The 26,696-nt window shown below is 34.2% G+C and overlaps 1 protein-coding gene across 3 annotated transcripts in view; it reads right to left on the bottom strand.

The window, feature by feature from the left end:
- Positions 1-26,696, bottom strand: part of Camkmt (calmodulin-lysine N-methyltransferase) — a 421,570-nt gene that overhangs the window by 393,634 nt on the left and 1,240 nt on the right. For all 3 annotated transcript variants that reach the window (XM_074049616.1, XM_074049617.1, XM_074049615.1), the window contains exons 2-3: positions 22,007-22,179; positions 12,592-12,656 (exon numbers count right to left, since the gene is read on the bottom strand). In XM_074049616.1, the coding sequence (XP_073905717.1) occupies positions 12,592-12,656; positions 22,007-22,179 (238 nt within the window). The remainder of the gene's footprint in view (positions 1-12,591; positions 12,657-22,006; positions 22,180-26,696) is intronic.

Genomic DNA, 26,696 nt, shown 5'->3' with positions numbered 1-26,696 from the left:
CATGGCTAAAGTGGTTGAGAGTCTTGCTAGCAAGTGTGAGGCCCTAAGTTCAAACCCCAGTACCAGCCAAAAGAAAAGAATTATTTTCTGGGGCTTTTTTATGCCACTGTTTTGTATTTAAGAGTTGCAGAACCAGAAGCATTGTGAGATGGCAGTGGATGGGAGAGGAGGAAAAAGGAGATGATAAGAATAATTGCTAAAGATTATGTGTTACCCTTCTTTTCATTTAATCAAGAGGTAAAATACTCATTTGAAAATACTTTTGTTGAGGATGCCCACTATCTCCACTCCTATTCAACATAGTACTGGAATTCCTAGCCAGAGCAATTAGGCAAGAAGAAGGAATAAAAGGAATACAAATAGGTAAAGAAACTGTCAAAATATCCCCATTTGCAGACGACATGATCCTATACCTTAAAGACCCAAAAAACTCTACTCAGAAGCTTCTAGACATCATCAATAGCTATAGCAAGGTAGCAGGATATAAAATCAACATAGAAAAATCATTAGCATTTCTATACACTAATAATGAACAAACTGAAAAAGAATATATGAAAACAATTCCATTTACAATAGCCTCAAACAAAATCAAATACCTAGGTGTAAAACTAACAAAAGATGTGAAAGACCTCTACAAGGAAAACTATATACTTCTGAAGAAAGAGATTGAGGAAGACTACAGAAAGTGGAGAGATCTCCCATGCTCATGGATTGGTAGAATCAACATAGTAAAAATGTAGATACTCCCAAAAGTAATACATGTTTAATGCAATTCCCATCAAAATTCCAATGACATTCATTAAAGAGATTGAAAAATCTACTGTGAAATTTATATGGAAACACAAGAGGCCACGAATAGCCAAGGCAATACTCAGTCAAAAGAACAATGCAGGAGGTATCACAATACCTGACTTCAAACTATATTACAAAGCAATAACAATAAAAACAGCATGGTACTGGCACAAAAACAGACATGAAGACCAGTGGAACAGAATAGAAGATCCAGATATGAAGCCACACAACTATAAGCAACTTATCTTTGACAAAGGAGCTAAAAATATACGATGGAGAAATAGCAGCCTCTTCAACAAAAACTGCTGGGAAAACTGGTTAGCAGTCTGCAAAAAACTGAAACTAGATCCATGTATATCACCCTATACCAAGATTAACTCAAAATGGATCAAGGATCTTAATATCAGACCCCAAACTCTTAAGCTGATACAAGAAAGAGTAGGAAATACTCTGGAGTTAGTAGGTATAGGCAAGAACTTTCTCAATGAAACCCCAGCAGCACAATAACTACAAGATAGCATAGATAAATGGGACCTCATAAAACTAAAAAGCTTCTGTTCATCAAAAGAAATGGTCTCTAAACTGAAGAGAACACCCACAGAGTGGGAGAAAATATTTGCCAACTATACATCAGACAAAGGACTGATAACCAGAATATACAGGGAACTTAAAAAACTAAATTCTCCCAAAACTAATGAACCAATAAAGAAATGGGCATGTGAACTAAACAGAACTTTCTCAAAAGAAGAAATTCAAATGGCCAGAAAACACATGAAAAAATGCTCACCATCTCTAGCAATAAAGGAAATGCAAATTAAAACCACGCTAAGATTCCACCTCACCCCTGTTAGAATAGCCATCATTAGCAACACCACCAACAACAGGTGTTGGCGAGGATGCGGGGAAAAAGGAACCCTCTTACACTGTTGGTGGGAATGTAAACTAGTACAACCACTCTGGAAAAAAATTTGGAGGCTACTTAAAAAGCTGGACATCGATCTACCATTTGATCCAGCAATACCACTCTTGGGGATATACCCAAAAGACTGTTACTCCAGAGGCACCTGCACATCCATGTTTATTGCGGCACTATTCACAATAGCCAAGTTATGGAAACAGCCAAGATGCCCCAGCACTGATGAATGGATTAAGAAAATGTGGTATCTATACACAATGGAATTTTATGCAGCCATGAAGAAGAACGAAATGTTATCATTCGCTGGTAAATGGATGGAATTGGAGAACATCATTCTGAGTGAGGTTAGCCTGGCTCAAAAAACCAAAAATCGTATGTTGTCCCTCATATGTGGACATTAGATCAAGGGCAAACACAACAAGGGGATTGGACTTTGAGCACATGATAAAAGCGAGAGCACACAAGGGAGGGGTGAGGATAAGTAAGACACCTAAAAAACTAGCTAGCATTTGTTGCCCTTGACACAGAGAAACTAAAGCAGATACCTTAAAGCAACTGAGGCCAATAGGAAAAGGGGAACAGGTACTAGAGAAAAGGTTAGATCAAAAAGAATTAACCTAGAAGGTAACACCCACGCACAGGAAATCAATGTGAGTCAATGCCCTGTATAGCTATCCTTATCTCAACCAGCAAAAACTCTTGTTCCTTCCTATTATTGCTTATACTCTCTCTACAACAAAATTAGAAATAAGGGCAAAATACTTTCTGCTGGGTATTGGGGGGGAGAGGGAGGGGGCGGAGTGGGTGGTAAGGGAGGGGGTGGGGGCAGTGGGGAGAAATGAACCAATCCTTGTATGCACATATGAATAATAAAAGAAAACTGAAAAAAAAAAAAAGAAAATACTTTTGTTGAATGGACTTTTATACCCTCTAAGACTGAACTACAGGTTTTGGAAATATTACAGAAGTATAAGACACACTCCCTGAAATCAGAGAGGTTATATGTCATTGTGAGAAAAAAAGATAAAGAGTTAACGCATATAGTACATAACTGAGTGCTAAACTGCACAACATAAACTGCAAACCTGTATGGCTTAAAAGAGAAAGATCAAAATGGGTGACATAAATCAATCTCCTCTCCTACCCCCATTTCTTATTATCCTAATTTCTCTTCTAAAGGAATTCAGAGGATAAGCACAAGCAGAGAACTTGTAGGGTTTTCATAGATACTTGCCAGTGTAAATAATGGCAGTCTGAATAATCCCCACTAAATTCAGATATTCAAAAAACAAAGTCCAAGATTAATCAAAATGCTACTGGTCTTTCTTTGCTTATGCAATTTAAAAAGATACTATATACATTTTTAAGTGGCAAGTCTAAGTTCTACAACACCCTTCAGTCAGAAATTAAGTGAAGTCAATTATCAGGGTTTTGTGGGAAATGGCAATGACATAGATCTGGTTTTCAACAACCTGGAAGGGCAAAGGCTTCAATAATTTATCACCTGCAGCCAAGATTCCACCTAGTCTAACACACTAGAACAGAGGGTGAGCAATGTGGAACATCTACAGTATACATAATTCTTTCACATTTTCAGACTTACACACATAGATAGGATGATTTGAAACTATTCCTCCTTCCTTCCTATCTCCCCAGTACACAACAGAAATATTCAGATTCAGGGCTGGGAGTAGAAAGTGAGGGGTAAGAGAGAAGAATATAAAAGACAAGGCACCTGTAGTACAAACCCCAAATTCATTCAATCATCAAATAATTTGTTCATATCAAGCATTCATAATAATAGTGCAATACATGTGGGCCATACAAACATCCAAATATCCACATCAATGCTCTGTGGAAAGGTTGTCCATGACCAAAACAACTTTCCTAAAGACAAGAATGTCTTTCATTGAGCTCTTTGTATGACATATTTATGTAAGCAATTTAAAAATATCACTATGGTCATAAGCTTAAGCAGTACCTTAGAGAAAAGGCTATGTAAAACACAAATCATAACTACTATTGTATTATTGTCATAAAAAGCAGCATATCTCAAGGAAAAAAACTGAAATAAAACAAAACCTATACTGGGATTAAGACTATCAAAAGAAAATGATTCTTTTTCCACTATCCTCACTCCCCAAATCCTGGGTCCATTAGAATGTCAACTACTTTCAGAAACCCCTAGAGAACCCATTTTCCAATGACCTTTAATCAGTCTCCTCTGAGACAAAACCTGCTGCCCACAATACTTTTCCATTTGCCAAAGTTCTTGTCTAGCCCTCCAAGTTACCATTTTTGGCTTTCAATTCTCACCCTGAGCTTTAAAAATTCATTCCTACTCATTGTGGGAAAAATGTAACCTTCAAGAAATACAGTAGACTAGTGCTAAATTCTTATGTGATCACTTATTAAACCTTTAAGCAACGTACCTTGTTCTGGAGCTCTCTTTCCTCACCCCTTGCAAAGTTAATATTATCCACTGGGATGATATTTACAAAGTTCCTAACAAATACTATAAGGGATGCAGGTAGTTATTTAAAAGAAGATAGAGAAATGAGTATTCAGTATTTGCTCAGGAGGGGAAAAAAAAGACTTGCTTAGCCTATCTTTTGCTAAAATTAGTGGAGCACCTAAATTATTAGGAACATTGCTTTAGATACTTAAAGGAAAGAGAAACTAGCAGGTTTATGACAGACACATGAGCTACCTTTCAATACCACTGCACTGATTAAAGCATATGAATATAGAAAGGACTGTAAGGTTAATTTCAGTTTTTTTTTCACAATACCATCACCTTCCATTATCAAAGAAAACCATTCCAACTCCCTGATCTCTTATTTCAAATAAAAATGTTAAAAAAGGATTAAAAAGCATGTTCCTTCCCTGATGAATAGTAGTAATAAATGCTAAGGGCTCTGTGTATGGCTTAGGGGTATGCTTACCTGACACTGAGCCAAAGAAAAAGCTGCCCTACCAACTATGAAGGAAGGAAGTCAGATAGTAAAATTCAGCTGGGAAAACTACTATCAACCTCATCTAACCTAATCTTTTCTAACACGGACTAGGATCAAAGATTACCTATAGGATGTGATTCTAAACAGCAGCCAGGAGCCAAACCTGGTGCCAGTGCTGCATACCATCAGCTCCCCACTGGCTTTAAGGTACCCTCTCTAAATTTAAGGCTGCTGACTACTCAGACATCCTAGCCAGAGAATGCATTGACAACCTTACAAATTTCTTTTCTTCTCTTTTTTCTATTCTTTTCTCTTGTTTTCTGCAGTTGAGACAGGGTTTCACAATGTACCCTGGGCTGGCCTCAAACTCAAAATTCTCCTGTCCCCACCTCCTTAGTGTGTAGGCAATATCCACCACACCCAGCCTATAAGTTTCTTTTCTAACAGAACTTAACACCCAAAGCTCAACATTCTGTTATTAACTAACTTTAATTTCTTTGTACTCTCCGGATCTAATATAAGGCTAAAATGATTTGATCTCCAGTTTCTTAGAAGTGTATCAACATTTAATATACTGTATGTAAGCTCCTCAGAGAAAAGCACTTTAAAAATTCTATTTTTGGCTGGTTCAATGAATTGCTTCTTTATTTCATAGTGCTATCCTAAGCCATTTGAGATCTCATCACAGTTTTCAGTCAAAAATATTCAATTTGGAAGTTAAAGAATATTTTTTCAAAATAGAAGTAGCATTGTTTTTACAGTTATAAAAGTAACACATGCAAACTTCAGGTGGCAAAGTGAAGGTAAAATAACACTAGACCTGACAGATCAAATCCTTAATTTAAATGTCTATTCAGTAGCTCCTAGAACAGTGACTTGAATGATCATTGGAATGTAGTAGAGAATAGGTAAATATTTGTGAAATGAATGAGTGATTAGAAATGAAATTTTATAATGTCAAGTTCTTACAGGAGGTAAAAGACAAAAAAATTCTTGAAAAAATAATACATGCTATAAAAGTTCAAACAATACTGAAAAGTTTAAAGAAGAAAATGCAGACTGCTCATAATCCCAACAAAACACTAAGCATTGTGATACAATTGTATGCATAATCATAGCTATTCACATACTTAATAGCTATACATATTTTACGGAAATCACATTTATTATACAGATTTTTTTTTTTTTTGGTAGGATGGGGATTGAACTCAGGGCCTCACTCTTGTACTGATTTTTTAACCAAATATATGTTATTGATCTTCAATAGCTATATAGTATTCTATTGCATGGATACTCGACAGTTAATGGACAGTTTAAATATACACATTCATATGCTGCAGAGGATTCCTTTACATATAGCTTTATATAATGGCTTCCTTAATTTTTTTAATAAAAAAATACAGACACTTAAAGTTATGAAAGATATTGCCAGGCAGCCTTTGAAAGAAAAGAATCAATTTGCCCTCCCTTCCAATAGTATACAAGACTGCCCATTTCCCAACAAGTCATTAAATATCACTTTTCTTCTCTAACCGTTACCAATCTGATAAGCAAAACTTAAATCTCACCATTTTAATTACAGTCCTTGATTTTGTAAAATAAACATTTAATATATTTATAGAGCTCTGATATTTCTTTTATGAAATGCCTATTCCTAATTTTTGGCTGTTTATCTTTTTCTTACAGATTTGCAGATTGCCTGTCAGTTGTTACTGATTTGTGAAAGCTCTTTATACGACGAAGAGAAAACATCTTTGTCTGGATATATGTCATAAATAAAAATTAACAGTTTGCCATTTGTACTTCAACTTTCTTTTGGAGGGACTAGGGTTTGAACTCAGGGCTTCACACTTGCAAAGCAGGCACTCTATCACTTGAGCCATGCCTCCAGCCAATTTCAACTTTTTGGGGGGCTGCTTTTTGAATAAAGTATCTTTAAATCTTTAGTCAATCTATTAATATTTAAATTCATGGAGTTTGGGTTATATTTACAAGGGCTTCTTTATTTCAATATAACAAAAGTATTCATCTATAATACCTAGGAGTATTGTGACTTTTAATTACTTTATTTTAAATTAATTTTGATATGTAATATAAAAGGAGAGAGTGAATTCTATAATTTTTATTCCTAGTTAATGCTCCCAAATTTATTGATTGAAAAACTCTATCCTATCCTGTCCCTGAAATTCCATCTTGATCATGTGATAAATCACAACTATTCAGGTCTTCGTGAACACTCTATTTTAAAATGTTTATTTATAGTATTTCTGCACTAATGCCATACTGCTTTAGTTGTGTATCTTTACATTGTGTTTTCACATAACAAAAGAATGTAAAATATTAAGACAGGATGGTACACACCAAAAACACTATCTAATGTTATTTTCCAATATGAAAGATATTAAAAAGTTCAAAAATGAGGCAGATAGTAAAAATAAAAATACAAATATTTACAGTTAATAGTACTTACACATTATCTCATCTTATGTTCAGAACACTATAGTTGTATCTTATTCAGTTTTACAGAAGGAGTTAAGATTTGTTTAAAGACTTGCTAATAATTACACAACTAATAACTAGCAGAGTTAAAACTGAATTTCATACCCCATGCTCTGTGACAACACTTACTTAAAAATAGAGCAAGGAGTCCAGTGCCGGTGGCTTACTCCTATAATCCTAGCTACTCAGGAGGCAGAGATCAGGAGAATTGAGGTTCACAGCCAGCCTGGGCTAATAGTATCTCAAAAAACCCCTTCATACAAAAGGGCTGGTGGAATAGCTCAAGGTGAAGGCCCTAAGTTCAAGCCCCAGTACCACAAAAAAAAGAAAAGAGCAATGACCCAATGACCCATAAATGCCTAAATTTTCAACTTTTAATCAAACTACTTTACAAAATTATATCTGATATATGCATAGGCACATAAACCATATATGTGTATGTAAGTTACAAAGCACATATATATGTATGTATCATGTACTATATATTTTCTAGATATATGATTTATATAACTATATATAGGTATATATAACATACACACAATGCTCCCAAACAGCACTCTCTTATTACCCAAGTTATTTGAGCAACATGTCAAAGGAAATACAGAGGCAGCCAGCCCCTCGCTTGAGATGAAGGATGTCATCCTGTGCTTTTTCCTAGGTAACTTGATGGCATCTCTTTCTAAACATAATGAGTCAATAGTAGATATAGCTTCACTGCGGAGAGCTTTGATATCTTAGAAGGAAGTAGGTTCTTTAAAATGTGGAAACCAAAGAATGAAATACTACCCCTAATTAAAGATAAGCAAAATGGGAGGCTGACTTTCAAAATAGTTTGTTTCCCCCAAATGCAAATATACAAAAATAAGGTTGGGGTCATATACTATAAAGGAGTAAATCATTATATAGAAATACTTCATTCTGCATGAAATTCATTGTAATTTCTTCCTCTAACATTGAAAATCTCAGTCAGTAAAAGGACATCTCTAAACAAAAAAACATTTTGAAAGTCAAATGTTTAAAAACACTTCTATGTGATAAAAGTAAACAACAAGAATATTTTATTTTCCAACATATCAGGAAATTTTAAAAGTACAGATTTTATTTATTTTCCAAGATTAAGGAGATTTTTCCATATCATTTTGGTTAGGGCATGACAAATTCTGGAAGTAAGACTGATTCTCTTATCTTTGAAAATGTATAAGCAATACAATCATTACCTAATTTTTAAATTTGAGATTAATGATGTTCTACTAAGCCATGAATTACTGTGCTTATTAGATATACGTAGCAGGTGGGTTTGTTTTGTATGTGTGTGTGTGGTACTGGGGCTTGAACTCAGGACCTTCACCTTGAGCCACTCCAATAGCACTTTTTGTGATGGGTATTTTCAAGATATGGTCTTGTGAACTATTTCCCTGGGCTGGCTTCAAACCTCTGTGGTGAACACCTGTAAAATTGCTGTTGTATTGATGGATTGTATTGTGTTAAAGTATGAAAAGTTGTTGAAACAAGAATTATTAGCTAGTGTGTGCTAGGACTTAGAAACCAGCCAGAGAATGATGTTTGATATGCTAATAAGCCAAACCTAAGGTGACAGCCGATAGGCAAATAAGCTAAACCTAAGGTGGCAGTGCCATAACAGCGGTGGTGAGGTCACCACCGGGAACATAAACTCAGGCCGGAACCCAAAAACCTCGCTGGCCTCTTTGCCGGCCAGAGACCCCTGCTGTCAGAGTCCAAGGCCCTGACGTAGAGGCAGCTGCCACTTATGAGTGTGCCCCTGCTCCCCATGATAACTGGGTGTCCCCAGACAACCACGAAACTGGACCTGCACTGTGAGGATCCCCTGAGGTGCAGCTTCGTCTCCCTTGGTGAGCGAGACTTGGGGGAAGGTCTGAGTAACCCCTGGCTGGCTAGGGTAGCAGAGACAGGCCTTAGGCTCTATAGGAAAGTGCCTTGTGAATGTGTTTGAATAAAAACCTCTCTGAAATAAGAGTCTCCTTAGTACTGTTTATCTGTACTCGAATGAATCATAAGAGCTCGTGACAACCACGATCTGCCTGATCTCTGCCTCCTGAGTAGCCAGGATTACAGGCAGGAGCCACTTGCACCCAGCCATATCAGGGTTTTTTTGACTAAAATATTTTCAATTTTTTTTATTATTAAGTATATTAACCTACAAACATTTTTTTCTGAAATAAATGGATAGTTCTATTTAATGCTTCTCTTACACTATTAGAAACTTTTTTCTTCATTTTAACTATATTTCAGTGTATTATCATAATAGTGATTTAGTAGGAATTTATATTCTTCTTAGGGAGGACTGGGGTTTGAACTCAGGGCCTTGTGCTTGCAAAGTGGGTGCTCTACCACTTCAGCCACACCTCCAGTTCATTCTGCTCTGCTTATTTTGGAGATGGTGATCTCACAAACAATTTGTCCAGACCTGTCTTGAACCCAATCCTCCTTATTTCAGCCTTCTAAGTAGCTAGGATTACAGGCATGAGCCACTGGCACCCAGCAAGAATTGATATTCTTGTCAATATTCACTCTCTATCAGGATTAAAAAAAACAAAAACAGTATTCCTTTCAGTTGAAACTAAAAATATAACAATTAAACTGACATTTAAAACAAACAAAACAAAGGCAATTAAACTAAAAAATTAGGAAGGAAAAATCTATTTTTATATTAATTGGGGAATAAATTAAATGTATTAGAAATAAATCAAATAAAAATGTGTAAACACATTTTTATATGTTTTTATGGTGAAAGCTTACCATTACTATTCAAGTTATTTGTTCCTATTGTACTGTGCTGTTAAACAGAATTATGATTATGGTGCCCTCTGCTGGGTTTTCAAGTCACACCACAAACTCAGCCCAATTCCATTATTATTCATCCATCAAGTGAAAAATCACTCTTTTAATCATGATCAATTATTGCCCAAATTATATAAAAGTTATAATTAATATTTAACTTCATTGAAACAAGACTTTATCAATTTATCATTAAGGGACATATTTGTACAGATTTTTCTTTTAAAATAAAAGTAAACATAAAGATTACACGAAACAAGTTTTAATAAGTCTTACTTTTGTTACCATTTCTATCGCTTGGCAACATATTCATTTTTTAAGACCCCATTTATGACAACACAATGTGAAAAACTACTATTTTGGTAATTTTACCTATTTTTCCTGGCTTGTTCAATCCAAATAGTTTATTTTGAAACATATTATATTTGAAACATTGAGAATAACTCAATGCTGTCTTTTTAAATTTAAATTTATTTTTAATGGATGCATAAAAACTTAAAAATTATACAAATTATACACATTTATGAATAGCATATTTTTACTAGAAAAAAACTAAAAGAACTTTGAGGTACCAATCACCAGTAATAATAAGTAGCTTCCAATGAGAAGGGGGAAAGCAGAAGGAAAGGGTGAAGTAGGGCAAAGTACTATGCATTCATGTATGAAAATGGAACAATGAGACCTGTTGAAACTGTTCTAAGAAGTGGGGAGGGAAGATAAAAGAGAAAGGTGGAGGGGGTGAATCTAACTAAGATACATTATAAATGTAAACATAAATGTCACAGTGTACAAAATGCTTTTGTAAATGTCACAGTGTACCCTGATACAACTATAATACCCTGATAAATAAATAAATTGAAAAAAATAAGTAACTTCCATTTAGCAAGTGTCAACTCTGAAAAAAAGCAGTGTGCTATGCTGTTTCTATTTGCATCATATCCAATCTTTTAAAAATGAAGAAAATTGAGGCTCAAAGAGATTATAGAAATTGTTCAAGATGAAACTTCAGAGGCAAGATTCAAATGTTGGTGGTCTCATTCCAAAGTTTCAAGCTTTCCTACCAAACAACAGACAATACACAATGTCTCCATTTGTTAATGCAACAAGAAGTTGGGGATATGTGGGGAGAAGAAAATGGGAAAAACTGTTAGAGAAGAATACAACGGTTATTTATGTGTAAAATAATAGCTTAGACCTTTAAGAAATTATTTTTATTTTATATAATGCTGCTAGCTAATGGCCCTATTTCATACTGAGTCACAGAAAATAATAGTTGATTTTTTAAATTACTGAATCAAAATTCTACGTTTCTCAATCCAGGATCATATTCTGAAAATTATGTATGCATAGGGCCCTCCTCAACCATCATTAGCATCCCTTGCCCAGCCCTTGTGTAGCCCCCAATAAAAATATGAGATAAGCCTAAGTGGAAAAAAGTTCAGTAAGTGCCAATATCAAGAAACTAAAAGGTGCACTTGATGGTGTTCTTGAAAAAGAAACCTACCTTATTTTAAGTAATTCGGGATAATTTTAGGGCATTTATAGATACCTTAGCAACAAAATAACAACTTTTCTACACAATCAAAAGCTTCCATAATATAAACATAAGAACAAAATTATTGCCTGAGTATTACTTGATTATTGTATGCAGAGCTATGCATTTGATAAGGCAGTACCACTAGCAAAGTATATAACTTAAGTGTAGACAATAAATAGCTACAGATCTGAAATTTCTTTGGAGAAAAAAGTTATTTGAGTACTAATTTTACATTTGAAATCGTCATATTTCACTAATAATTCATTATCTTAAGATAGCCTATGTAACAAACATGAAGGAGCACACGGCTCTTGTCATGATATGTCAGCAACATAAACACATTCTTAGCAGATTTCTTTCATTATATCACATTGTTTTAGAGTTTTTAAGTGATCTCAGTGCAGACATCTGTCACCACTTAATCAAAGACTTAGATGTAAAGCCAACACACTCTGTAATATTGTAATATTACATAAAACAAAAACATTCTGGCATTAAAGTATATTAGTATCATAGAAAACATGTTCTGAGTTTAAGCTATAGTGAAAGAGCAGAGAAACGGAGAATAGAACAGAAACCACCCAAAACACAGAAAAGAAAGAAACAGAGTCTCTACTGGATTAACTAAGAAAGTCACAATGCAAACCAGAAACAAAAGGGACAGTGCTGGAGAGTCCAGTGTTCCTTCTGACTTTGTCACACACACAAACACACACACCTGCAAAGTGCAAAAACTGCCATATCCCATTTTGTATACAGCTCATCTGAGGCTTGTTTTGCAGCTAAAGGCAGTAACAGTTTCCATTTTATGTATATATAACTGGTACAGACATATATACACATATAGATACACATATATATGTCTGTATATATGTATACATATGTATGTGTATCTATATGTGTACGTATATATATGTATAACTATAGATAGGCAGATACACATATATGTATACACACATATATGCAGATATATGTGTGTATACATACATTACATATACACACAATTGATAAAAACTATAAATTCACTTTTCAAAACATTAAATATATTTCTATAGAGTTAGCACATAACTTACAAACATTTCCTGTGTTGTCAAAACTGGTAAGAACATCTTCAACATTCAAGGATCCTCTATTATGCCTATAAAGAAATAAAGCATTTTCTTTAATGATTCTGAGATAATAATATTTCTAATTTTTAAAAAAGCTGAGACTACAGTCTATGATACACTCAATACTTTCAAACCCTTCCATGTTATGCTTTTAAAATATTTTCTGCCCACTAGAGGGAGAAGAAAAAAAAAAACACCAGAAGATCATCTTCAGAGTATTTAATGCAATAACATTTTTGATTAATCAACATCTTACACAGTATTAATAATTTTTAAATCACTGTTGTTTTAGGTACATAGAGTATGTTCTTAACCTTAAAGATCAAACAGAAAAACCCTCCACATTATATAAGAAAATTTTAGAGTCAAAAGAAAAATAATTGCTTTTCAGAAACACACTCAATAATATATAATTTCCTAAAACAGTGCAACAAATTTCAGAACTTCAGTCATGAGGAACTAAACCACCTTTAGGTGTGCACATTCCATCTATGGGTAGTTCTGAATGTTACTTAGCAAAATTTTGTAGCATTTGTTCTATCTCCTTTAGTTCCAAACCCTCTATACTTGACAGCCTTTTAAATATTTGATTTTTGATATTTTAGTAATACTCACAAAAGACATTATTATTCTTAAATTAGAAATGAACCCAACCCCAATGTTCATCATGTTTGAGTTACTTTCCATTGGTAATTTAAAAAAAAAATTTGTGCTGCAATCTTGTGTTCTACCTCATACAATTTACAACTGAACTTTAGGATACTTTAACCATGTATAATAACCATTAATAGTTCATTAAAATCTTATTTTATCAATACTACTTTGTCATTAAAAGTTATTATAAATAATGTGTTATGGACTGAATTGTCTCCTCCCCATTCATATGTTGAAGTCCTAACCCCCAGTACTTCAGAATGTGACTCTATTTGGAGACAATGTCTTGAAGAGGTAAATAAGTAAAAATGGGGTCATTAGGGTGATCCTTAATCCACTATGACTGGTATCATTATAAAAAGAGATTAGGGCACACAGAGAGACAATGGGACATGAAAGCAGAGGGACAACCATATTTGAAGAGGTAGCAACAAGGTGGCAATCTGCAATCCAACTGGCCTCAGAAGAAACCCAATCAGATAATACCCTGATCTCAAACAAGTCTCCAGAATGGTAAAAAAATTTCTGTGTCTGAGCCACCCAGTCTGTGGTATCATGTTTTGGCAACCCTAATAAATACAGTAAGAGAATACTTATAAATTATATTACTCTTTTCAGAAAAAAAATGAATTTTTTATTTCTATCATAGTGACCCATTTCTTTGACAGAATGACTAGGTGATACTGCAAACAGTTATTTGTAATCATAACTGATCAAATAAGCACTAGGCCCAAAATTAACATAATCCAAAGAAACAAAGTCACCAACCACAAACCAAACCTTCCTCATCATAACACAAAGATTCTGTATCATCTCTGTATATACAAAATTCTACAAATAGCTGATATTATTTATGCTAACATTGTGAAAAGCTATAGTAAACACTGGGATAAAAAGAAAAGCAACAAAGTTCAATCTAAAAATGCAAGATCAAGCTATTAAAATGATCAGCAATATAACAAAGAACTCGAAAAACTTTTTCCTAAATATAAAAGCAATAAATGGTTCATTCAAGAAAAAACCAATCATAATCCCAACATGCAGAGATAACCACAGTTAATATTTTAGTACATGCCCTTCAAATCTTATTCTGTGCTCATATATACCTTTCATAAAGAACTGAGAGCACATTGTTCATACTGTTTTGCAATTTATATTTTTCATAATGTATTCACATCAAGTAATCTCTATAACATGATTTTAATGGCTGCTAAGCAGTTGAATGACTGTCTACACTACAATTTATGTAACCAAAACTTTATGTGGGATTTTAACAATGTACCCAGTCTTATACATATTGCTGCAGTGAAAATGCTTGTGGAAACATCATTAATCCCATTTCTGATTATTTCCTTAAAATAAATTCCTAAAATACGGTCTAGTTTCAATAATAATAGTCATATTCTCTCTCTCTCTCTCTCTCTCTCTCTCTCTCTCACTCCCTCCCTCCCCCCTCTCAGTCTCTTTCTCCCCACCCCCTTTTCTTTTTCCTCCCTTCTTCCCTCTCCTCCCCCACAAAACTTAGGAGGAAGCATTTGAAATTAAATCTGAGACAAGATTACAAAAAATGTGCACATATTTTGCATAATGTTAAAGATTTTTTACAACCAGAAACTAGGATAATAGCAGTGAAATGCATATTTAAGAAGTTAAAAATACTACTCAACCTAATAAGTGGGACTTTCAAGTTATTACTGAAGCAGAACTTGTCATTCTTAAAAGCATTATTTCTTGAAGAAAAGAAACAAAAAAGTGTACCCTATGATATTTTTAAAGAAAGTAAAGGGTGGGGGAACTAAGCCTAATCTTATACTTATAAATTCTATACTTATAAAACTGAAAAACAATTACCTATGAAATTATTAGGGTTTAGAAACCCTAAAAGATAGCATCTTATGAAAGAATGTCAACAACCACTGTCTCCAAAAGTATTAGTGCTAATTATAGGAAAACTGCCATGAATCAGTTTAGTAAAGATTCAATGTGATTACTTCAAGTTTCCTTTTGTTTGCTCAAAGTTAAGGACTGTTCTTTGTCCACTGAGTCAAATACTTTATTCAAGTGTCAACTCTATTAGACGCTGTACACCCTAATCTTTTAACTATTTACCTAGGTCCTGTCTAGACTTGGTGGTTAAATAGGAATGCTTATAAGGAAAGAACTTCTGCAAACTTAATCCTTACAACTTCAGACTTAGCATATACTAGTCATTAATGTTATATGACAAGGACAATTTTTGTCAACATATCTAGAATATAAGAAGTTCATTCCACCTTTCTCTCAAACTCCAAAGATTAAAAAACTGTTTTTCAAGCATTTAATTATCAATAGCCAGATTATTTTTCCCTGGGGCCAATGAATTTTTTTCATAGATACCTAAAGCTATTCTAGAACTGAGGACCTTTGAGTTTCTTCCAAAGAATGGACTCCAGAGCAAGAACAAAGTGACAAGTCATTGGAATGGGTAATTTTTTTTTATGGAGAGAAAACAGCTGCTAAAAGAAAAATTTGAAGCCTAAATGTACCTACAGGTTGAAAGTAAGCCAGAGATAAATGTGGTACCAAATTCCAGACAACAAAAGAAAAAACTGGTAAGTTAGACTTTATCAAAATTAAAAAATTTTTATTCACCAAAGAATATTGTGAAGACAGTAAAAAAGAAACCCACAGAATGGGGAAAAGATTTGTATATCACATGTCAGATAAGGGTCTAGTGTCCAGAATATGTTTTTTAAAAAATGTCAAAATAGCTAGTAGAGAGGATTTGAATGTTCCCAACACAAAAACTGATAAATGTTTGAGGTGATGGATATGCCAATTACCCATATCTGATCATTATGCTTTAGACATAAATATTGAAGTATCACACTATACTCCATAAATATGTACAATTATTATGTAGCAAGATTTTATTTTTGGCAGTACTAAGGTTTGAACTCAGGGGTTCATGCTTGCTAGGAAGACACTCTACCATTTAGACCATATCTCTTTTTTGCTCAGGTTACTGTGGAAATAGGGTCTTGATTTTTGCCCAGACTGACCTGGACCTTGATCCATCTATTTTAAAGTTTCTACCACAGCTGGAACAAGCCATCACACCCACCATTTTTCCGTTGTGATGGTATCTCACAAACATTTTTGCCTGGGCTGGCCTAGAACTGCAATCCTCCCAGTCTCAACCTCCCATGTACCTTGGAATGACAGGCACAAGCTACCATACCCAGCTCTTGGTTGAGATAGGGTCTTGATAACTTTTTGCCAGGCCTAGCCTCAAACTGCAATCCTCCTGATTTCAGCCTCCCAAGTAGGTAGGATTATAAGGCATAAGCTATCACCTGGCTTACTATGTAGTAAGTTTTAGGATGGGCAAAAGATTTGAATGCAAAGAAGATATATAAAGACCACATATAAAGATGCTTAACATCATTAGCCATGAGAGGAACACAATTCAAAACCACAGTGAGATATCATCTCACATCCTCCAAAATGGCTATATTTTTTAAATGGAAAAAAACAACAAATGCTGGCAAGCACTGAGAAAAACTAGAACCCTCATACATTCCTGGTAGAAATGTTAAAAGGCACAGCCAGAAAGGAAACAATCTGACTATTTCTCAATAAGTTAAACACAAAGTAACTACACTGCCCAGCAATTCCACTCCTGGGTACAATATCAAGAGAACTAAAAGCAACTGTTCACACTAAATGTGTACACAAATGCTCATAGTATAATTATTCTTAAGAGCCAAAAGGATAAACAACCTTAATGTCTATCAACTTGTAAACATATACAAAACATGGTATTATCCATACTATGGAATATTATTCAGGAATGATTTATTGATGTGTGATACTACATGAATGAACCTTAAAATTTAAAAATATGGGCTGGGCATAGTGGTTCACCTGTAATCCCAGGTACTCAGGAGGTGGAGATCAGGAGCATACGATCAAGGCCAGCTCAAGCAAAAAGTCAGCAAGACCCCTATCTCAACCAACAAGCCAAATGTGTTGGCATCACCTGTGGTTCCAGATAGGCAGGAGGCACAGGTAGGAGAAGCATAGTCCAAGGGTGTCCCCAAGCAAAAACACAAGACCCTATCTGAAAGATAACTAAAACAAAAAGGGGCTGGAGGGTGTAACTCACATGGTAGTGCCTGCATAGCAAGCGTAAGACCTTGAGTCCAAACCTCAGTACCACAAAAAAAAAAAATTAAAAACATTATGCTAAGTGAAAAAAAAACAGACATAAAAGCCCACATATTATATTATTCCATCTACATGAGATGTCCAGAACAGACAAATCCATAGAAATAGAAAGCAGATTAGTGGTTGCCAGGACTGAACAGGGAAAAAAACAGGGAGTTATTGGTAATGTGCATGGTCTTTCTTTTCTGGGTGATGGAAAACTTCCGGGATGCGATCATGGTGATGGCTACATAACATTGGGAATACACAAAACCACCAAACTGTGCACTTCAAAATGCTTTTTTAAACTATAGATTTTATAACATGACTATCTTGACTAACTAGAAAATTAGTACAAAAAAGAAAAAAAAACCAAACAAACAAAAAGTAAGCCAAAGAGTGGAATAGGTCCTAAAAGGCATAGAACAACAAAGAGGAAAGGTTTTCAGAAAGAAAAGGGTCCAAAAATTGATTCTAAATGCAACTTGCTTTGACTCTTTTTAAAAAAATAAATAGCCAACGACTTTTTCTGTCTTACAGACATTATATGAAATTAGCAATGATTTCTACATGTAATATAGGAAAATTTGAAAAATGTTTGAGGAAACATGTCAATTTTCTAAAACTTTGAGCATATTTATATATGTAAAAACTACATAAGCAATCATGACCAGAGCTAACAACAAACTAGAAAACAAAGTTATAATCACCTGTATTTATGACCTATGTATCTATAAAAATATAATCCAATGCAACCCAAAGTATGCACACACTGGATCATATTTTAAAGATCCCATAAAGTTTCTTCTAAACAAGAGAACAAAAGCTGTTTTATTTATTTTTTTATTTTTCGGTGGGACTGGGGTTTGAACTCAGGTCTTTGAGCTTAAGTGCTATACTGCTTGAGCCACACCTCCAGTCCATTTTGCTCTGATTATTTTGGAGATGGGGGTCTCACTCACTATTTGCCCTGGCTAACCTCAAACTGCGATTCTCCCAATCTCAACCTCCCAAGTAGCTAGAATTATAGGCATGAGCCACTGGTGCCCAGCAAAAGCTGTTTTAATACTCACTTCTTATTAATGCCACTGCTAATATTAAAACTATGCTTTTAAATATAAATTCAGTAATCATATTTGCTCAGTTGCCAGCCTTACAAAGCTTTAAATAGGCACCTACACTATACAGACATATAAGGATAGGATAGTCTGCCATACATCTAATTTCCATCACTAGTTTTTTCTTACATGTTAAATTCAGTGGGGCGATGATTTGATTTGTCTTCTTTCTCTAGAGAAGCAATATATGATTTCTTTGCAGTGCATTTATTGTACTAAAAAGAAGCAACAAAGTCAAAACCACATTCTTGACTTCTTGCCCATTCTATGCTCGTAGGACAAATCAAAAGTGGAGTACCAGCCTTCTAATTTAGCAATTACCATAGCAACAGTAGTCTTACTCAAAGAAAGGACAGTTCAGGCCTCTCAGCTTTTGCTATACCTAAGACATGTATACATTTGTAAATGAATAACTCAGGTGCTTCTATGGTTCTGAATATAATGAAAGCATTTTAAAGCTTCCAGGATATATAAATTTCTGCCACAGAAAAATTAAGTTAAAATATGGAGTGTGAGGATAAAACTAGTATTCTACACAGAAAGCTCTATACAGTAATAAATATCAGCTTAGAGGGCAGGGAGAGATAATTTTTAATAAAAGATTTTTGGTAGAAATACTTCCCGGTCCATCTCAGTTTTCTATATATGCATCTAATAGCAACAATCTCTTTTGTAAAGTTCTAAGAAATAAAGCATCAGAAAAACAAGATTTTGTCAAGGAATAAAGTAGGAATCATACCTTGGATTTCAGTTTCCTAAGTCTCAAACTTTTGAACAAAGAATCAACCATTCTCAGATATACATAAATGATTAAAAAAGAAAAATCGTGGGGATTTCATAATCTAACTTTTGTTCTAACTGTCCAGACTTGCTTCTGATGAAAAGTCACTAGGGAAGTTCTTAATTTCTTCATTTTTAAGTATCATTATATAAGGCTAACAAAAAATAATGGTCAAAGTTTTAATTTAGGCTACTGCTTAAATCCCTTTTAATAATACAAACAAGATACTGCTATTTACTTTGAATTCACAAACATCTGGTTTACTCTCTCGGGGTATTTGAGTCTATAAAACTTTAAAGGACTAGAATAAATATGTAGGAAAGGTTTAAGATGGGAAAAACTAATAGTACTGATAACAAGTATTAATCTCCCTATGTATTATCTCTGTTGAGTTGTGGTAGGTAATCTTAGGTCATAGTAACTAAGTGAAAATGGGAATTACATATGGTCTGTGAGGAATCCATAACAACCAAATGCTCAGCCCTTTATTAGGACATTCTCCCTAGAGATTGTTATGGTGATGGCCATCTTCTGCTAAGGCAGAAGTCACCACAGGGGAGTCACTATTCTATTTTTGCAACTGCTTATGAGTCTGTAATTATTTGAAAATAAAAGTTTTTAAAAAGAGAGGGTTTGGGGTAAACACATGGCTCACACCTGCCTAGCAAGCACAAGACCCTGAATTCAAACCCCAATACTACCAAAAGAAAATACAGACTGTGGAACCAAACCACCTGGGTTTGAATACAGGCATAATTATTATGTGACCATCCATGTGACCTCAACCAAGTTACTTAACTTCTCTGTGCTTTACTTTCCTCATTTGTGAAACAAGGATGACAGTAGTATTTACCTAATAAAGTTGTTGTGTGGATTAAAAGATACAAACACATGAAAATCACTTGCAACAGTGCAGTCTTCAGCCATTATTAATACCATTATAGAATGTTTTTTATTTATTCTAAGCTCATTTTCTGCTCTAGAATTACATGCATTTAAGGATGGTTATTTTTGTCCTACTAATGTGGAGGGATACTAAGTACAGTATAAAAAAGAGAAAAATCTTGGCAGACCTTGAAGACAAAATTTTAGCTCAGTTACTTATCTTTTGTCCAGAACCTGGGATTCAGTGTCACATTTATACAGACATACGCATATTTATCCTTTCAAAAATGAATATATTACAAAGACCTGTGCTGTTGGAAAAGGAGTATCAGTTAACTATATAGCCTGAATTCCAGGGCATGATGTACCAGGATCACCTCTACCAGGTAAAGGCCCTATTTGGAAAGATCTCAAGAACAGAAAATTTCACATTCTCCTTGGACAATCTTATCAGGGCCTTGAAGATGTCAGGAAATTATTCTTCCTCCAGTTTACACTTACTATCTCTTGTCACCAGTGGATATAGAAGATAAATTTTAAACTTTATACCTGAAGACTCCTACTGGATCATTCTTTTTACTTTCCTTACACATACTATCTTTCCACAAGTGGAAAAGTTATTGAAAGTGTTACATAAAATGAAACACATTGAAGCACTTAGCTCTGTACTTGGTACATAGTAACTATTTAATGTACTTTTCTTTTCTGCCTAACCAGGGACTAAATTGATTACTTCCACCAGAATACAAAGCAACTGAAGTGTTCTAGTTAAAATTTCATAATGAACAGAAAAAGTAAGCTCACAAATCCCTAAAATTTACTTGGTGTTTTCAACAAAACAAATAGAGAACCAGACTCCAGTTGTTCTTTCTTGTCCATCCCACTCAGTTGTCCCAAATACAAACTTTTAGCTACAATGGTACTCTTTTAAAGTTAGATATTTTAAATTGAAATAGTTTAACAAACATATACTATAGACTTAATTTGTGAACAATTTCTTAATGTTTTCCTTAGCCTCACCTAAGCCTTGTTCAGTAATACTTCCTCTTAAGATGATATTTGCTCTTCTTACAGTTATTATAAATGTGTTCTTCCCTCCCTTTCAAAATGTGAACTCTTGTCAGAAAAGGCAGATTTTATAAAAATAAAACAACTACATCATTATTGCAACATGCTAGAATATAACTGTGAGAGAAAATTATTTTAGTAAAGGTGGTATCTTGTTACTTCAGTTTGCAAGTCTCATGTCTCTTTTCTAGCAAATTTTAAAAACCAGAACAGTCTGTATGCCGCTCACAGTATCAGTGTTTTCTGCTGAGTTTTCTCCTCCTATTCTTCAGATTCTATTCCAAAAGTGACAAAGCATGAATGGGAAAAATACCAAACCTTGATTTTTCAGACAACTACTACTTGAAAAGTACTTTGGAAAAATTCTGTCTTCACTTTCAACCTTCTTTGCTTCAAAAAGAACTTGGCTTTTGTCATAATCAAACACCATGACAGACCAGTTAAATAAACCCTTTGATTTGCAACCCACTTTATCCTCAAATGCCACCATATTCCTAAGGATTTTTTTAGTCTGTCAATAGCAAGACCCAGTTAAAGCAGGATTTCTAACACAAAGTTGCAAAATCTAAGTTCTTAAAAAGACTGCCTTCAATTCAAAAGAAGGAATAGTGAGATTCTTCATAGATTGCTTTTCTTCTACAAGAGAAGAACAGTTTTAAAAATTTTTAACTAGAATAATGGTTACCTTAAGGAGATACTGTATTCAGGATAGAAGACACTTGTATATTGGACCCATGTACCAGCCTCCTTTTCAATTTCCCTTTTTTTGGCTTCTGTTACTGAAAACAGATTAAATGATTCAAATCTTCTTACAGATACATGTCGCAGACAATCATCCAGGTGTTTCTGCTTCAGAACCTTTGAAACAAAATCAAATATTGTGGTCATATTACATAAACATATCATAAGTGTTCAAAATTTAAGTGGTAAGGGAACTTTTACTTCCAATAATAGTAGATTAGATAAATCAAACCAATTTCCTACTGGCACAATGAGAAAAGATGAAATAAAATATTAAGAAAATATCTGAAGACATTGGAGAACAAAGAAGATAATGAAGATTTACCAGTCTAATATCTTGTAAAGCAGATGAACCTAAAGGGGTAAGCATAGCTCTCGTAACCACTTTTCTCCTGGGAACATTTGTCAATTCCTAAAGAAAGAACTGAGAAGATAAACTGTACTTTTCTCAGCCCATGATGGCAAAACTAGATGGTAAAAGTTGAATTTCAAATTTACCTAGGCAGAGGAAATATGCTATTCTGAACCTAGTGTGTGTGTGTGTGTGTGTGTGTGTGTGTGTGTGCATCTGTATATGTATGTGTCTCTGTGTGTGTATCAATAAATTTTGTTGATGCCATTTTAAAAATCAGTATTTTTTAAGTGCAAAAGAAAGAAGATATAGCTATAAGATTGATAAGGTTAAGCACAAATCTTATCCTTATCAATTTTAATAGCTCAGATCTTAATGAAAGAATAATTAAACTAATAATTTATTTTATTTTTTTAAACTATACATTTATTTCCTACATCTGATTACCACTGAAAAGATCTAGAATCAATGATCAAACTTGTAGCAATGAACATACCTATGGCCCAAATTGTTGTCACTGAATACTATTTTCTATTAAAACAAAGTAAGACCCCTTGGAAAAATGGCAAGAATTGCATAAGATGAGCCTGGAACTCCTGCACATAAGAAAATAAGAAATATATTTTTAAAATTCTATTTTATGGCAAAAGGGCTTGGGAGCCAACTGGAATAGGGTCCATTGGCCAAAGGTAGAACAAAGTATTAGTGGAGGTGATAAATGCAATAGAGTCAAAATACATTACTACTTCATAATGGCATTTTGAAAATGCTCATTGATGACCATTCAAGGATACTAGAGAACCAGCTAATTACTCTGAAAATTAGTAAATAAGAATAATCAAGTCTTCATCTGCCTTTCCTACACTCTAACTGAGGGTATCTAAATAGAAAATGAGGGAAGTTTCTGTTTATAGCTACATCCTAAGGAAAACATGAAGAATGACAGAATTAAAATACCATAATTTTTCAATTACCTCATCAGCTCATGAATCTAGAAATAACTGGACATTACTGCATAACTGGACATAAAATATAATAGAAATTTTAAACTATTTTGAACTGAGTAATAAACATACAAATATATAGCAGGGAGAACCCACAACACTAAAGCTGTTTCTTTGAAAAGACTGATAAAACTGTCAAATTCTTGAGAAGAATTTCAATGAGCAAAATAGAAGTTATATCAATGGGATATAGGGATATCAATATACATTCTATAGTAGTCATTAAGAAATAATAGTAAAAGGATATTATGACAACTACTTTGAAAATTTAGATGGACTAAACAAATTTCAAGAAAAATGTAATTACCCAATTGACACAAGAAATATTAAAAATCTGAATAGCCCTAAAATATTTTAAAAATTGGTATCAAAAAGAAAAACCTTACCACAAAAAAAAAACTCCAGCTCCAGATTACTCAAAAGAAATTTACACCAAATGTGTGTAAAAATTAATGCAAATTTTACTACACTGTTCAACAACTCTATGAGGTAGATAATCATTATGAGAGAAGAAACTAAGGGACGAGAAAGTTATATAATTTGCCCAAAATCAGGTAGCTTATAGGAGGCAAAGCCAGAGTTAAAAACCAGGTAGTCTCACCATAGACCCTGAACTCTTTTAACACCTCTGCTTATACAGAATATGACAGACCAGCATTAAATATCCATTCACCCTTCCTTCTAAGATACTTTCCTATATTATAAGCTGGAAAACTAGAATTATATTTCACAGAATCCCTAGTAGCCAGAGTTTCAGATGTGATTTTGGTTTAGATACACTAACATGAGATTTAAAAAGAAAGATGGTACTGGTAAGCATAGTTGTAAAGACATTTGATTCCCCCAAAGCATCTTTAGCAGAGGTTCCAGTGATGCCTCTCATTCATTGACAGGTGAGAAGCTTAATAAGTGGCATCTGGCAGGCAAGCTGTATGCAGTCTATAGTTTGGTGGCAGCTTCCTGATCACCAGAGATCAGCTGAAGTAGGTGAACCTGGAGCCAGCTTCAGGTTCTTCATTGTGTCATTTCTCATGGCAGGCCAGCTTTGTGTTTTTCTGGTACTCATTCTTAGACCGTTCCTCCAGAACCTCCAATAATTTTATAAGCATTTAATTCACTCTACCAAACCCATTTCTGTTTAAAGTAGCAACAGTGGTTTCCGTCATCTGAAAAAGAACACTTATTCCAATCATATCAAATTCTTATGAGTACAAGGAAAACCTAAGATCAGAACCAAGGAAGAAAACACATCAGAATGAATATCTCTTTAAGAGAAAAAGTATCTGCTTAAAATTTATAAACTATGTAGAAGATTTAAAAGATTGATTTTTTGAATGGAGAGTCAGAAATGGTAACCTCTTTTTCAAAGTTTCATGAGTAAAAAAATAAAATATTTTAAAAGCCTTTCCCCAAAACAGTCTTATTATCTGCCAGCTATTTTATTTATGAGGAAGAAAAACAAACTACTTAGTAGAGCTTACTCTAGGATCTATTCTAAAGTCCAAGAACAAACATCTTTTCATAGTTATTAAATTATTCTGATGTCAAGGTAATGACACCATAAATCACCACACATAAAATTCCAGAAAGGGCTTTTACTACTTAATAAATCCCATGGTCTACAATATGACAAGGTGACACTCAATGGAAGTAGCAGGCAATATAGTTAGAACAAATAAAAGGTTTCTGTTGCTTCTTTTTAGCTCAAAGTTTCAGTTATTTTAATGCTAGGAATAATATTTGTAGCTTTATAAGCCAAGAGGACCTCCTATCAACTTAATAACCTTATCATCTACCATTTCCAGAATATCTCCTTCCAACCCCTTGATATATAATAATATTCAAATGGAATTATCTGGGTTAAGGGAAATTGTTCGAAATCAAGGTATTTTTATCATTCTTCTAAATCAATGAGCTATTTAATCAGATGTTAATGTTATAGCAAATAAGTTAATGTCAAAATGTTAAATTTCAGAAAGAGAAGAAAAAGGCATTAATTAAAGAAAAAAACCTAAGGTCCCATCAAGTAAACAATATATGCAAATGAAAATCAAAGGTACATTTATAAATCTAAAATGTCTGCTTACTCCACAATTACTAAATTGAACAAAACTATGTAAGAGTTGTAATAAGCAACATTCTACTAAAAACAGTATCACTCAGGAAATAAGGCACTGCAAGAGTACCTGACGCTTGGTAGTTCATAATACTCTGAGCCCAGTCTCTTCCTGTAAGACAGGAATAGTGATATATCTTTCTTCCTAACAGAGTACTTGACGCACAATAGTTGGAGACCTAAAGGCTTTTCTAAAACTTATATGAGACAACATCTGCCGTGTGGAAAGTGTATGCTAAGAGTTGGTACTCAAAAACAGTTAACTCACTTCTGACTAAACAAAGCAAACAGAATGGGCACAGCTATCTCCCATCCTTCCCAAACCCCAATACCAGTTAAGGAGCAAAAACTCAAAAGGACAATGAGACTAGAAGGGCAAATGATGAGTAGCAACTAATTTGGCAATTAGGAAAAAACTGAAATCTAAATGCCAGCAGTGGGGAAACCAAGAAAAAAAGCAAAGTCCTATCACAGACTTGGGAGAGACTAAATTATTATAGGCACTAATTACTTAGGATAGTCAGAATACAGCAGATGAGACAGAGGAGTGCTATAGAATGGATGATGAATGATCATCTTGGTCTCCAAGGTGATACTACTGGGAGGTTGTGGAAACTTTAGGTGATGGAGCTGGGCAGGCGGGGGGTGTCCTTGGATGATTGGGGATATATCTACAAAGGGAACCATGGGATCCCAGCTCTTCCTCTTTTGCTTCCTATCATAAAGTAGTTTAATCTATTTACTACATACTCCCCACTTTTGCTCGTCATCACCTGCACCAGAGGCCTAAAAGCAATGGATCCACTCAATCATGGACTAAAATCTCTAAAACCAAGATACACCTTTTCTCTTTATAAATTAATAATCTCAGGTATTTTGTTAGTAATGGAAAGCTGACTAACACAACGAATAAGGCTAAACACTCAAATATTATCTGAAAACCTTTCAAAAGAGTAGCTATATTCTCTGATTCCATCAGCAATGCCAGATAATTCCTCTTTCCCACAGTATAAGTCTGAAGGATGAATTCTGCAGAAGATGAATCCCAGGCACTCTGAACTTAAACATCAAGCACAGCTTAGAATGGCATAAGATGTGATTCACTCTACTCAATATCCCTTTCTGTTACTTAGCTTCTAGATCACAAGCAATAAGTCCAGAA

Source organism: Castor canadensis, chromosome 12 (genome assembly GCF_047511655.1).
Source record: "Castor canadensis chromosome 12, mCasCan1.hap1v2, whole genome shotgun sequence".
Taxonomy (NCBI): Eukaryota; Metazoa; Chordata; class Mammalia; order Rodentia; family Castoridae; genus Castor; species Castor canadensis.
The sequence above is the reverse complement of the archived record's forward strand: the minus strand, read 5'-3'. Positions and strand labels throughout refer to the sequence as shown.